Genomic DNA, 14,650 nt, shown 5'->3' with positions numbered 1-14,650 from the left:
GTGTGTGTGTGTGTGTGTGTGTGTGTGTGTGTGTGTGTGTGTGTGTGCAGGTCTCAGTGTAGAGGAAGGTCTGCATAGGGGCGGGAGGAGGGGGGGAAGGGGGGTGTGCTGTGTGCATTTATATTGCATCAGGTCCCTCTTCGCCAGGAGAATGGGCACTAACTCTTCTTGTCATTCATTAGGGAAAGGAAAAGTTTAATTGAGATGATAAAACTCATCAATAGAGGTTTTCTTTTTTCTTCCCATTTTACTTTTTTAAAATGTTTTTTTCCTCTTTTTCCTTTTCCCCAAAGTTCTCCAAAGTTGTTGAACAAATTCAAACTCCCTTTAGCTATGTGGTTTGTCCTCCTGAAGGGCTCTAAGGTAGATGTTCCAGGAAAAGTGTCTGTTCTGGCATGATTCAGCAGGTCTCCATACCTGCAGGTTGTAGCCTTTTCTTCTCAAGGATTATCCTAACTTTGTCTTTATAAAGGACAGACATGTTCTGCATCCTTGTTCCTATCCCTTGTTATTACTGCCCTCCTCTTTCCATCCTCAAGAAAGTTTTTTCTTTCTTCCCTTTTATGAAAATCTTCATTTTCCAGCTTCCCTTCCCAACTTGTCCCTCCCCTTGCCCATCCCTGCTTGGCAAATTTAACAAGAGTTTGAAATTAAAAAACATTTTTTTTCCACTTTTCATGACAGTTATTGTAATTTTGTCTTCTGGGTATAGGTTCATGTGTGACTGAGGGGAGTTTGGGGGCTGTGTGTGTGTGAGTGTGTGTGTGTGTGTGAGGTGCACACACATCAGGACTTAGCACCAGTCATCATCGTCAGTCTCGCTATAGGGTTCGTGCAGTCCTTTCCGGGGGCCTTGCCCTCGATGCCTGGCCAGTCCGTGGGTAGGATAGTAGCCATTTGGTAATCGCCGTCCGTGTCTGGAGGGCGAGACTGAGGCTGGGCCTCCTGCCCGGGAAGTCCTGGGCGACCGCCCGGTACCAGAAGAGGCATGTGGCGGGGTATCGTAAGTGAAGGCTGCCTCTTCGCTCCCTGGGCCGTCGGCGTCGTAGTCTGAGCTCGGATAGTAGCCGCCGTGGTGCCGGGGTCCCGGGTGCCCCTCTGAGGTATGGGGGCTAGGTGCTGGCCACCGGGACGCAGCGTGGCGGTAAGCCCTCGGGGACTCATTTCTTGGTGGGGCAGTGGCATGCCGCTCCATTCCCGGTGAGCGGCTACTGCCGTGGCCCCCTCCAGAGGGCCGTTCCCCCACCTGGTGCTCAGCAGAGGGGGCCTGGTACCTCCGTGGTCCAGGAGTGGAGGATCTGCAGGGGCGCACTGACTGCTGCGGCTGCGGCGGCTGGGGACCTGCGCTGCCAGCCTTACGGATCACTGGGGAATAGGACACATGTGGCCTGGGGGTGGAGGGGGTCTGGGGGAGCTGGCGGCGTCCACGCCGCGGTGTGCTGGTACCAGATGTTGAGGGGACTGGGCTTCCACTTACGGAACTACTGCCCTACACGAAAATTGAAACAAAGGAAATCAAAAAAAAATATACAACAAAATCAACCAAGAAGAGACAGGAGGAAACAGAGGACAAGACGGAGAGAAGGAGGCAAGGGAAACAACAGAAAACAGGAGGGAGGGGAAGGAGAAAAACAACATTTTAATGGAAAAAAGGAGGAAAGCAACAGCCACAGGGAAGAGGAAATAAGAGACAACAAGGGAGATAAAGTAAAAAACAAACACAAAAACAGTGAGAAGAGAAATGAGAAATGGAGTTTTGTAAGTTTCGGGGTTTAAAGTAGCAAAAGTTCCCAAAATTACTCACGAGTCCAGAGGACAGAAATAAATCATAATTGAAACCAAAAAAAGGGAAGCCAAGGGTTAAAGGAAAAAAAAAAACACAGCAGGGCAGCGGGCAAGGGACATGAGCCAGGGCCAGGCAGGGCCAACTGAGCTGAGGGCACCGTCCAGAAAACCAAAAAGGGATTTCAAACAACTTAAGCAAAAGTAGCTGCGGTAGAAGAGAATGGCATGTGTAGGGGATAGAGGGCACCGAATTTGTGGTCACTGGGATGGGAGCTAATGGCTGATGAAGTGCCCTCCTGGGTATGGTAGCCACTTCACAGAGCTGGACATCTACCCTGGAGGGGAATGACTGTCCCATTCTCGTTTAGTATTGTGTGGGTGCTAATTCCTCCTACCCCCACTACATTATGGGCTGTCATGGGACCTGGAACACAGGGAATTATGGAGGAGATCTGCTGTGGCTGAGGCAAGGAGAATTTCTGGACTCGGTCTGTGTTCCTTCCCCAATTCCAGGCATGGGTCAGCAGATCTTTCCTCCCAGGGGAGGAGAGGAGAAAGGGAGGGAATGTGTGGCTGTGAGGGCAGAAGGGAGAATGAGCTAGCCACCCATCCTACTCTTTCTTGCCCAGTTTTTTTTCTTACAGCTGCAGCAGTTGCTTGGCCTTCACCTTTGCTCACAGTTGGTTAGTTTGGGGAGACACATTGCCTATCTTCTTCTCACCAGTTCAGTGGTTCCCAACATAAATTTCTTTCAGATACTGACCTGAAAGGGCCTTGGTACACAAGTTACCCTTCACTACTTATTAGTGCTTGTTTCTGCCTATGTGTTTCTGCCCTTTGTTCTCTGTTGCTACCTGCCTCTCTGTATATCCTGGAGAGTAACCCACCACTATTCTGTTTACTCTGGGGCTGAGGAAACCCACTGGAGTGAGTGGGTCCTGAAGGAAAGCTGTGACAAGAACACTATTATGAGCAGTTCACAGGCCCCATTGCCATGAGCAGGACTGTTCAGGGCATAGTGGAAAATAGCTTAATGGGGGACCTGTCTTACCCAATCTCCCAAATTAGATTTCTCTTAAGCCCTGCCCTTAAAGCTGTCAGTCTGACCTTTTACTCCTCACATTTCTGTGCTCTCCATGACCAAGTAGAACCAGGGGGAGAAGGGCAATACACCAGACCCACCTGCCTATGAGCCATATGCTCTCGGCCCTCGCTGGGGGAACGAGACCAGCGTTGGTCTCGAGCTCGGGGCCGTCCGTACTCAGACCGCTCCTGGGAATAGCGCTCCTTGTCAGAGGATGGGTGGTGGTGGTGGTGGTGGTGATGGTGCTGATGGTGTTTTCGGTCCTTGGGTCTCCCTCGCTCCTGGTCTCGATCTTTTGAAGGCAAATCCCCAGACTGGGTGGTAACACTCAGGTCTGTTCCCAAGCCTGGGCCAGAGATAGGAAAAGACAGCTATGACACATGAGATGGTGACACATGAGAGATGGGTAAGGGAGGCAGGAATGCTTTAAGTACTTTTGACCTGCCCTTAGGCTTTGGATCTAGTGGAGAAACTGTGAAGAGGAACTCCATTGGGGGAGACCCACTCTCCTGATGGTTCTCATTTCTCTCTTGCTTCTTACCCTCAGCCTCCTTGTGCAAGACTTTCTACAAATGCTCTCCTTCTTCCCTAGACTTTGCTCTCTCTTTTTTCTAACAGGCTCCTACCCCAGTATCCTCAAACAACTCTTCTTTGAGCCCGCAAACGGTGTCTCCCACTAACTTTGGACCTAGTTCTTTGGCAAGAGTTTTCGGTAGCTACATTTTGTGGAGGGTCCCTACAACGTCTCCAAGTCTGACTCCTCTCCAGATGCTTACAGGGCATCTCTACTAAGGTGCTTGCAACTTCAATGTCAAAACTGTGCTTACCCATTTCCATCATCAACATCAGCCCTGTTGATTTTTCTCCTCCTGGCTATCCTTGGAAATGTTCCTTACCTCTGACATTGGTCCATCTCTCATTTTCATGGACACGGTTCTAGACCTTCCGGGTCCTTACTACCTCCTGCCTCCACTTGGTGTCCTTTCTTCAGCGTCAGTCCGCCTGAACCCTCCTACAAAGGACGTTTCTATCCTATCATTCTCTTTAACAGACTTGGATGATCTATGCAGACTCTTCAGTCTGCTATTTAAGCTCTCCATCAGCAAGACCTCTTGCTCTCATAGTATTTTAGAGTTGAAAGCAAACTTTGTCATGATTTAATTCAGCCTCCTCATTTTATAGGGGAGGAAACAGGACACCAAGGACATTAAGTGACTTGTCCAAGGTTACTTATACAGGTATTATTAATGATTATAGCAGAAGTGACAGAGGTGGTAAGTTGACTCAGACCCCCATATCAGATTGGTCTTCTCATTCCTTCCATCTACACTTTATAGCATCTCTTTGCTTTCTCATGCAGTTCCTTCGTTGCAGAAGGCCCTTCTACCTCCTTTATCCTAATCCTATTTACTTTTAATTTTTATTGATAAATTTGATTTTGATACATCATGAAACCCTTACTAGGCTACCAACATGATGCCTCCTTCCTCTGTGAAGCCCACCTTGAAGTATGATCATAATAATATTATGGGATTTAGAACCCAAAGAGACCTTAGTCCAGCTGGGGTGGGGGAGTGACTTGACCAAAGAATTGGAAGATGAACCCAGCCTAGCTGGGACCACATCCTCTATCCTTCATCAGTGTCCTCGGTATTCTACGGTCATTCATTCCTGCCTCAAGTAACTTTGCTGTTCGCTCTGCCATGTATAGCCCCTCTCCTCTCCTCAGCTCCCTGTAGGTTCTACCTCCTGCACCATGAACCCTTTCCTGATGATTCCAGTACACACTAGTCCCTCTCTTCTCTAAACTCCCAGTGCCTATCACAAATGCACAATTTAACACTCTGGTGTTCTTTGAGTATTTCACGTGGATCATTCCAGCCTCCTTCATTAGACTTTGAGTTTCTTGTATTTCTATCCCACTCCCAAATGCTGGGAACAGTGCAGACCACCCAACAGATGAATTTCCCTATTTGTTCCTTCCCCAAAGGGAAGGGTCAGCAGTGATGTGAGCTCCTGAGCAATCACTACCATGTGACCCTGGGGACAGGCCTAGCTCAGGGCATAACAAGCCCTGGGATCCTACCAATATGCCTTTACATTTCTGACAAACATCCAAGTCTCCAAGGGGGAGGGGCAGGGGAATTATCCAGAGGGATTGATCCAGCTGTTCTCTGGCTTGTTTTTGGGTTCCCTAGACTCACAGGTTCCTGTTCTCATACTTCATTGAATATCAGAGTTGGGGGCTTCAGAGGCCATTTAGCCCGATACCTGAACAAGCATCCCCAACAAGCTGTCATCTAGCCTTTGCTTGATGGCTCCCAGTGAAGGGGAGCTGACTACTTCCCAGGGCAGCTAAGTTTACCTTTCCATAATTCAAATAGGAGGCTTTCCCCTTGGATTGATGCTAAATCAACCTCTCTGAAATTTTCACCCATTGTCCCAGTTCTGCTCTATGGGGCAAAACAGAAAATTTAATTTTTCTTCTATATAAAATGTTTCAAATACTTGAAGACAACTATCTTCAGGTTAAACATCTTTAGTAGCATCATCTTGAGAATCTCCACTATCCCAGTTGTTCTTTCCTAGATCCTCTTCAGTTCATTCATGTCCTTCCTAAAATGTGGTTCCCGGGGCTAACCATGATATTCCCAGTATGGTCTGGTGTTGGAAAAGACAGCCGGGTGGGACTGTCACCTTTCTAATTTTGGATTGATGCCTCTCTCAAAGCAGCCTAAGGTCATAAATTCTTTTGACTGCCATATCATACTTTTGGTTCATAGATCCTATCACTTCCTCCCTCCATATTCTTCTCATTCCCTACTTTGGGCAATAGAACATTTTTTCACAAGCTTTCTCCTTAGAAGAGGATGATATAAGATGGTATCCTGCTTGGATGGCTGACCAATGCAGGGAGGTGAGGGGGCAGGCGACACTCAACCTGTATCCACATCTGTGTATCGGCTTAGGGAGCGCTCTGACGTCCGGTGGCCCCGCTCACGACGTCGCTGATGGTGCCGCTGGTTCTCCTCAGGGGTGACTCTTTCTAGAGAGTAATCATCCAAGCGCCTGCCCTTGTGGCCCAGCATGGAAGCTGAGCGCTTCATGGGACTGGTATCAGAGATGGTCTGAGGGTAGAACAACAAACCCAAATGTTTGGTCACTAATGAAGTCATCACAAAATCCTGGTGGCAGCCAACCTCAGTCTTGGGTGTATACCCACTGGGCTATCAGTAGAGGGAGGGAAGCTCAGAGATAGGCCTGTCCCCCACCCAGGTGCTTCCACAGCAGGGGGGTGCCTGCCAGGGAAGAATCTTTGGACGTGATTTGAGGTGTTGCCCCCTTCCCTCCATGGCCAAAGTCACTTTGAGACTGTAGTGATGGCCACCATTACTGTGTGGTGCCATGGAAGGCAGGATTAGAGAGAAAACTGGGAAAGTCTGAAAAGGGATTTTGGGACAGGACAAGCCACAAAATAGGGCAATGAGTTCCAGTTAGACATTGGCTTCCCTACCCTTAAACACCCCATGTGAAAAATCTTTTGCAAAGTCCAGCCAGTTCTTGGGTAGAGTCCAGCGAGGTCTAGAACACTTGGGGCCAGGACTCCCGACGGTCATTCTTTTCACTCCCCTACCTTGGTATTGTACAAAGCTGATGTGATGCTCAGATTCCCTTTTTATCCTAGTTTCTATATCCGCCTATGGAGTGGGATGTGTGTGTAGGGGAACAAAAGATGAATAGTTCTCCCAGTTGGAGCCCAGCCAGAAAGTCTAAGCAATAGATCTCCATTACCCTAAACTGCCTTTCTGGCTTATGAACATTCATGAAAGCAAAGAGGGGCTATCTTTAAGCCCAAGGTGAATCCCTTCCTGTCCCTTCCTCCTGCCAAGGGGACTAGAACTGTGTAGGCCTCTGGGAGTCACTGAGGAATAGCAGGCTAGGCTGATGAGGGAGGTGAAGGTGACCATTTTGGACTCTTCATGGAATTCTTTCAAACCATCCCAAAGCCTCAGTAGTGCTCCAGGTCAGTCTTGCCCATGACCTATCAACAGGTTAGTGTGTTTGGGGAGGGAAAATTGGCAGGGCAGGGGAGCAGTTACTTGTCCACATAAGCTACCCTTAATTGTCCACAACTGTTCTTTCAGGAAAGATTTAACTAAACCATTTTAGGTGTCCTTGAGCTCTGGGCTCCAGAAATGCTACCCCCATGACCACTTGACTTTCCTAGGACTCAGTGGGAGGGCCTAGGGTTAGCAGGGTAGAATCCCCAGAAGCAGAACAGTCCCATGGAAAAAGCCTGGCCTGGAGCTGAGAGTCTAGAACTCTAGGTTCTAGGCCCAGAGCTTGCTGACATCTTTGCCTCTTCTTTTATTTATCTGTTAAATGAGGCTAGGGACCTCCCCCCTGCCTTTCCTCCTCACCGACTTTCCAGTCAGTTTCTTTCTGAGCTGAACCTAGCCTTATAATCTCACCCTCAGAGAGCAGGCCCCTGCATCTGCTTATACCTCTCCCCTGTTGCCTCAGGCCCATCAGGGGGCCAGGATGGCAAAGCTTCTTCCCACCCCTCACCTCTTCTCCAGGGGCACCTCCTCTGCCATCTGTGAGAGACACATACATTGGGTATAAAAATGTGAGGAGAGTCTCAGTTGAGGCTGGGCCACAAGCTTTTCCACTGTCTGCTGGAGCCTGGTCAACAGAGGCCAGCAAACAGGATGGCTCTCTGGCCTCTAATGACGTTGGGTGGGGGTGGAGGGGGTTGGGAGGTAGAGAAGGGCAGGTGGAAAGGCTGTAACAGGTGCTTTATTGGGAAAAACTGCCTCTTCCATCCAGGCCTGACTAGAGAAAAAAAGTGTTTTTTGGGGGGGGTTGTTTTTTTCAAAAAGATGCCCTGTTCTTTTTGTCTCCCTCGGTCCCTTCTCTTATGTTGCTGACCTCACTAGACTTGCTTCAGAGAAACTCTCTAGTGTTTCAAAGTGCCAGAAGGAGGGAAGAAGGCTGGGAGCCCACGATCTTGTGGTCCAGTACCCAGGGAGACAGCTTATTGCCCCACCTATGGCCAAAGCACAATGGGGGAACTGTGCATACCTCTGCCTTGAGGCAAGCCAGGGGAATAGAGGAGGGAGGAGGAAGAGGTATAGGGTAGTGTGTTGGTCAATTTAGTGCTTAATTGGAGCTGGCAACGATGGGCGACTGAGCAGGAAGGAATACTAGAGGGAAGCTTAGGCATCTGACCTAAATGGGAGCTTTTGGGAAGCCTGCCTCTGTGAGGACGGGTGGGTGGGTGGGGGGAGCTCCAGCCAGAGGTCTTAGCTTAGGGATTTTAGCTCTCTGGGACAATTGACAGGTTTTCAAGGACCGAGAAGCTAAAGAGGCGAACACATCATCAAAGACGTTGGGGCCCTCAGGGAAGCTGCCCAAGTCATCTTGAGAGAGGAGACATTAAAAGTCAATCAGTCTCCAAGGCCATGAGGTCCTTGGGAGTAGGGACTCTTCTTTCATCTTTGTAATCCTCAGCACCAAGCTCAGTCCTCTGTACATCGAAGGCTTAGTAATGTTTGTTGAATTGGACCCGACCTGGTATCAGCCACAGAGCTGTTCCCTCCTATAGGGCTACACAACCCCTCAGCAGCAAGAAATCTCCAGAGACCCTGCCTGAAGAGAGAGAATGGGGTAGGGTGGGCTGCACCAGGGTGACAGGCACAGCCTGGCCCTGGCTACCAGAGCGAGCCTGCGGCAGAAGTTGGGGATGTCAGGGATCAGCAGGGAAGAAACAGGGGAGGGGCTAGAGCTTTAGCGCCCCTCCCCACCCCATCAAGGTACGTACACTCAGATTATTCCCACGAGGCCGGCCCTTTCTCCTCTGTCACAGCCCCACAGGATGGTGCACACAGAAAGAACAGAAAAGAAGAAAATAAATATCAAAGCAAAAAAGGAAAAGGAGGAGCTGGTTGGTGGGAGGAGAAATCATGTAAAAATGTTCCTTATTGAGTGAGGGGGACAGCAGAGGGAGGATGGGGGAGAGAGCAACCTGAGAAAAAATGAGGAGAGCAAGAAGAAGGAAAATCAGAAAAGATTAATGTCACCAGTGAGTAGCCACTCCAGATAAGTAATCTCAGAGCATATTACACTCTTTTTATTTATGCTGGGAAGGTTTGCTTGGAACAAACCACTCTGCTGACATGTTAAGATTGGAAAAGACAGACAGGAAAAGGCCAGACAGATAGAAAGACAACACGGAGGCACGTGACCAATGAAAGATAATGAAAGCAACATGGAAATTGGAGCAAGTTTCCCAGCACCCTGACCATTGACCCTGCCTCATGCATTAATTCCCCTGACCCTGCCTGCCTCCCCATCATACGCAGGTGGCCTTTACAGCCTATTCCTGCCTTTGCTAAAAGCTGCAGTGTTATGGCCCTAGTCTCCTTATTCCACTGATGCCAGCAAGACCCTGGTGGGTCTGACTGCCAAAGCCTCATTCATATTTCTTGTAGATTGAGGGCGTGTGCATATGTGTCTCTAGGGCATGCATTTCTCTCTAGGACAGGACTTCCAGCCTGTCCATTGTCCCTCCCACCCTGGCCCCCAAAGTCCTTTCCTTCCTCCTTAAACAGATTTGTTCCCTGAATATAGAAGGAGGGGGAGGGGTTCTTCCTGATGAACCTCTGCCCCCAGAGGAAACAGTGCAGCCTTTAGTAGAGTTTGGAGGTACCTACCCCCATCAAGCCACCCACTGTTCCAGTGCAAATGCCACACATGAAGCTTGTCTAAAGCCAAACATGCAAACACATGGACTAGTCCAGGGTCTTTCATAGACCCACTGGCCATTCATTCATGCGCCATTCTGTCCATCCATCCATCCATCCATCCATCCATCCATCCATCCATCTATCCATCCATCCATCCAACAGCCTTGGTAGGGCCAAGCCACATGAGACACAAGCTTAGCTCTCAACTCCTGACTACTATGACAGACATTTGCCTAAACTTGGAGGGTCCTGTTAACACCATCTTTCCTCACACTACCCCCTGGATAAGGCTCTGTCACAGGAGGAGGCCACCTAAGAATTGAGGGAGGGAGAGGTACAGCTTTGAATTCTGGGCAACAATGATCAACACCATGGAATCAGAATTCCCCTTCCCCTTCCCCCCTTGCATATACATACACACATCTTACAACATGGATAGGGGAAAAGCTAACAGGTTGGTAATGCAGCTCAAGAATCAACCATTTAGAAGTCAGCACACACACACACACATGCACATACATCCACCCGTGCATGGATATGCGCACTCACACCAAGGCCCCTCCCAGAGTCTCAGCTTTATCAGAATGAAGATTACAGATCACATGAGCCTCTGCCATGCTGGGATTGGCCCTTGCTGTAGGCATACTGAGGCTGCCCTAGGCCAGGAGCATGCTCATGCAGCACGGCACCAGAAGCCTGATGGAATTTGTCCACTGTCTGTCCATCTGTCTGTTAGGGCCTTGGTGTTCCAAGGCCAAGTTCCCTTTAGCAGACCAGTTCCTGGGAGTGAGGCATGGGTCCCCTTATCTTCCACATTCTCACCTGTATCCGTTTGGATTGAACATCAAAAAAAAACAACCAGTGGGTTTTAAAGGGTACCCATGTCATCACCCACACATGCCACATCCCACCCATAACCCTCAGGATGGGAGAACTGGCCACTCCCACTATGTGCTCTACACAGAAAGGCACTTGCTATCTGTTGAATCAAACTGACCCTCCCCACCCCCCAAGTCTTGCCTCTTAGTCCAGTTGCAAAAACAAGCCATTGTTTTTCCAGAGTGACTAAGGAAGAAGAGTAAGTAAGGTCAGTCTTCTCCCATCACTGGCTTTACCTCACTTTCACTACTTCACTGATTTGTTAGTGCTCACAAAAAAGCTGTCTCTCTCCCTTTGTTCTCCAAGTCAAAAGTGAGATCTTTAGTCTCAATTTTGCCCACCTTCCTGAATATAAAATGTGTAGGGTGCTAGGCCTCAGCACTCACAGGCAGGAAGTATAGAAAGGATTGACTGAGGCTTCATGTAGGAGTAGTAAAGCTGACAATGGCATCCCCGGTAATCCTGCCTCCCAACCTGAATCCCCAATTAGACACCTTCCCCTAGCCAAAATGCCAGCAGGCTTTAAGGATTGATCTTAACTGTGTTGACAATGTAGAAGAATTTACAAAGGGAGTTGTCACCACCCTTATCCTTCAGACACCTTCTCTTGCTTTGCAGCTCCTTGGGAAGGGTCTAGTATCTCTAGCTTAAGGAAGGTCTTTCTCCACTTCAGGGAAGTAACAGAGCTCAAGCTTGCATTGCGAGATGAAAAAACTTTCTTGGAGAAGGCTATAGAGTGAATAGGTCCAAGGGACTTGTATTTTAGACAGTCTCAGAAACAACTAATCATTTCTTCTTTGTAAGTTTTGCTTTGCCAATAATGAATTTCTCCCCTTTCTTGCCCCCCCATAACCCAAGCAATGGGTTATGCCAACATAGACACTGGGGGCCACAGATTCATTCAAAGTTAGCCTAAGCCAGTTACCAACTACAGAAGATGCAATGTTATATACCCAAATCAACAAAAACAAAACAAGATCATAAGGATTAACAGATTTCCATGATTAATACTTTAGCTCATCTCCATTAGCTCTCTGTATTGGCTATCAAATATGTGTGTGTGCCTCTATTCATACACACATGTATATGTAAGATATTGGGGGAGGAGGGCAAAGGCTTAGTGAAGAGATTTCTGAGTGTTCTCCTAAATGGCTCCTCTCCCTGAGGCCTGGGCGTTGGTGGCTAAAAGGAAGCCTCTGGCCTAGGGGAAAAGTTCTCCAAACTCTTATGGAATCTGCAACACCCTCCCCTCTACCCACCCAAGCAAGCCTGGCTTTATCTCTTGTAGCCAGGATGCAGTCTATTCCTCTCAGGCAGTCACTTGAACCATGTTTTTCTTCAGTTCCTCTGTATTCAGGTCTTTATCCCTATCCCCAACTCCCTACACCATGGAATGCTTAGCAAATGACCTATATTCCCCAGAAAGGGAAGGCATATCTTTCAAAAGTACAAAATCTGGGGGGAAAATACCCCACCCCTGTGGGTTTGGGGCTACAGAGCAGAGTTGGAGGCCTCCTTAGGCAACAGCTGCTCTCTGGGGGAGAGGGCCCTCTGTGGGCTCACCTGCCCCCTTGGAAGGTTCCGATGAAAGCCCCTCACCTGGTTTTCAGCTGGGAGCCGGGGCATGGAGGTGGCTCTGCCCTGCCCTTCCATAGGGAGGTAGTGGTCGCTGTCTGAGTAGCCGTCCTTCCCCATCTCTCTCATCTCCACAGACTGCAGGGGACACAGCAAGGGGGTGGGTGAGCCTGAGGCTTAAAGCGTGTGGAGCCAAGGGGATCCCAAAGCAGAACCAGGAGTCCTGGGCACTAGCTCTGGCTTCTCCCATCCTGCTGGCCAATCAGCCTAGCAGAAGGGTGCTCATGTGGTGAAGACTCTATGAGTGATTTGCATGCATTGTCAAAATGTTTAGCTCCCATGGGCTTTACATTCGCTCCGTAGACCTTATTTCCAGGTCTTTTCTTTCCTGACAACTTCAGAGCTGGGGTTGGGGGGAAAGAGAATTCTAAATCACTTCCACAACCTTAGCATCTCTGGACTAGCCCTGGAGTGGTAGATTTATAATCAGTAAGTAGATTGACTGGCCATTCCATTCTAGCTCCTTGGCCTCATGGCCCATATCTCATTTGCCTTCCCTGCCCAGGGGGAGAAAAGGGATCTGTGCTAACTCAATAAAAAGGACTATGGGAAACCAAATAGAAAGGGATGTGAGACTGTCTTGCTTGTATTTTTCTTTTTGCCACCTTCTGCCCCCTCCCCCCCATATCCCCTTGCCTTGCACATAGTCTCTTTGTCCCTTAGCCTGGGAAGTGACAGTCTACTTATCCCTGGCAGAAGAAGCTAAAGGGAGGCTGCTGACTTCTGTCACTGTTATCTCTCTGAGGGAAGTAAAACCCTTATATTACTGTGATTAGAAATATGGGTCATCCTGTACTATAAAGTATTTATGATTTTGTAAAATCACAATTTGAGGTTTATGGGAAATCTTTCCCCTGGGATTTGTCTGGCACCTGAGGTATGTCATCAAAGAGAACTTGGGGAGATGGGGTGGGCTGATGACCTTTTCTTAAAACAGCAGTATCACTCATTGGATTGAAGGCATGTCTTATGCCTCTGTGCTGCAAATTATCACAGTATTTAGAGCTGGAAGGACCTTTGGGATCTTCTGTCTAACCCCTTTATTTTATAGATGGGGAAACAGAGGCAGTAAGTAACATAATGAGCACTCAAGCCAGTTTCTGTGTCCTTTCCACTATCTGAGAACCACAGATAGCACCGAGACCTGGATATAGGCTGTTAGCAAAAGGCTTTGGAACAGGAAGAGAAAGAAGGCAACCTGTCTTTCTCAAGGGACTGTGAGACATGGGATGAAGTCCTGGGCCTGGGTTGAAAACTATAAAGGATCCCTGTGGCAACTAGACCCAGATGTTTATAACAGGAAATGATAGAGCAAAGAATGTTGAGTCAGTGTTAACAAACAGCCCATTAATATGTTTTAGCCAAACAGCCAAGGACAGAGAGACAGGTCAGAGGAGAAGGATGGACTATTTGGTAGCCAGAGTGACAACGAACTTTTAAGAGCAGTAGAAAGAACTCTTTGTGGGTCTGACCGACTCGGAGATCACAGGATTTGGAGGGTGATTTGAAAGATCAGAGAGGTTATGACTTGCTTAAGGCTAGGGAGTAGTAAAGCAGGGTTCTGCCCCTAAGTCTTGCCACTCTGGCTTGAGCCACCCAGTGCAGGACCATCTCCAATAGGTGTGCTATTGTAGAGAGAGCCCTGGACTCCAGAGACAGAGTCGAGGGAGGCAAGGGTTCTAATCATGACTTGGAGCAGCTCTTGGGACCCTGCCTCTATTCTGTTACCTCTCTGAGCCAGTTACCTCTTCTACAAAATGGGAATAATTCAATACCTACCTCATCAGGTTATTTTAAAGAAAGCCCTATGGAGATGGGAAGATTTGCAATTTTTCTGCAGATACTGTGGAATACAGAGGCAGTCACTCTCAAAGCTGTGTGCCAGCCAAGCCAAGCTGTGTCTGCATGTACTTATGTTAGGACAAGAGCTCTATCCTCTGGTGATGTTTCTGTTTCTACTTTTCTCTTCCTTGCCTGCCTACTAAAGCCCCACTTTGAAAAAGAATTTTGTCTTTATCCAGGCCAAGAGAGGCTAGGAGTGGATGGAGAATGGCCCTTGTGGCTGTGTGATTCTTTAGGCTTGGGCTATTAAGAAGGGAGTCAGTTTCAAACTTTGTTTCTTCCCTCATCACTGACCCCTCTCCATCCTATTCCTCCCATGTGGCTTCCTCCTTGGTTCAGTGCCCTCCCTTTCCCTAAGTGAAGTAGGAATTAGTGAGCAAGACCTGACCTTTTGTGGACCCCATTTGGGCATGAAGACACAAGTACCTGAGAGCTGGGTCGGCTGTTGGGCAAATCATCTGGAGGTCCTCGTTCAGGACTCCACGTCCCTGTTTTCTGGAACATCTCTTGGGCACGCTGGGTCACCCAGGATGGACTCTCCTTCATAACACCTTCATGGGCTAGACTGCAAATGTGGGACAGAGAAATAAGCAGTAAATCCCCCCTGGGAGACTCGACAGATTCTGTGCCTACCCCTCTCCTAAACATCATATAATTTGGTTAGGAAATTAGAAAT

The 14,650-nt window shown here is 48.5% G+C and overlaps 1 protein-coding gene across 1 annotated transcript in view; it reads right to left on the bottom strand.

Moving 5' to 3' along the window:
• Window positions 1-14,650, bottom strand: part of CACNA1A (calcium voltage-gated channel subunit alpha1 A) — a 255,077-nt gene that overhangs the window by 1,171 nt on the left and 239,256 nt on the right. Inside the window, exons 42-47 of the mRNA XM_069082950.1 lie at window positions 14,401-14,539; window positions 12,097-12,210; window positions 8,694-8,729; window positions 5,811-5,997; window positions 2,968-3,215; window positions 1-1,489 (exon numbers count right to left, since the gene is read on the bottom strand). The exon at window positions 1-1,489 is cut by the window's left edge and continues 1,171 nt beyond it. Coding sequence (XP_068939051.1) covers window positions 794-1,489; window positions 2,968-3,215; window positions 5,811-5,997; window positions 8,694-8,729; window positions 12,097-12,210; window positions 14,401-14,539 — 1,420 coding nt within the window. The 3' untranslated portion in view covers window positions 1-793. The remainder of the gene's footprint in view (window positions 1,490-2,967; window positions 3,216-5,810; window positions 5,998-8,693; window positions 8,730-12,096; window positions 12,211-14,400; window positions 14,540-14,650) is intronic.

Source organism: Petaurus breviceps, unplaced genomic scaffold (assembly GCF_028583685.1).
Source record: "Petaurus breviceps papuanus isolate PSGF00001 unplaced genomic scaffold, PetGlider_PUasm1.0 172, whole genome shotgun sequence".
Taxonomy (NCBI): Eukaryota; Metazoa; Chordata; class Mammalia; order Diprotodontia; family Petauridae; genus Petaurus; species Petaurus breviceps.
The sequence above is the reverse complement of the archived record's forward strand: the minus strand, read 5'-3'. Positions and strand labels throughout refer to the sequence as shown.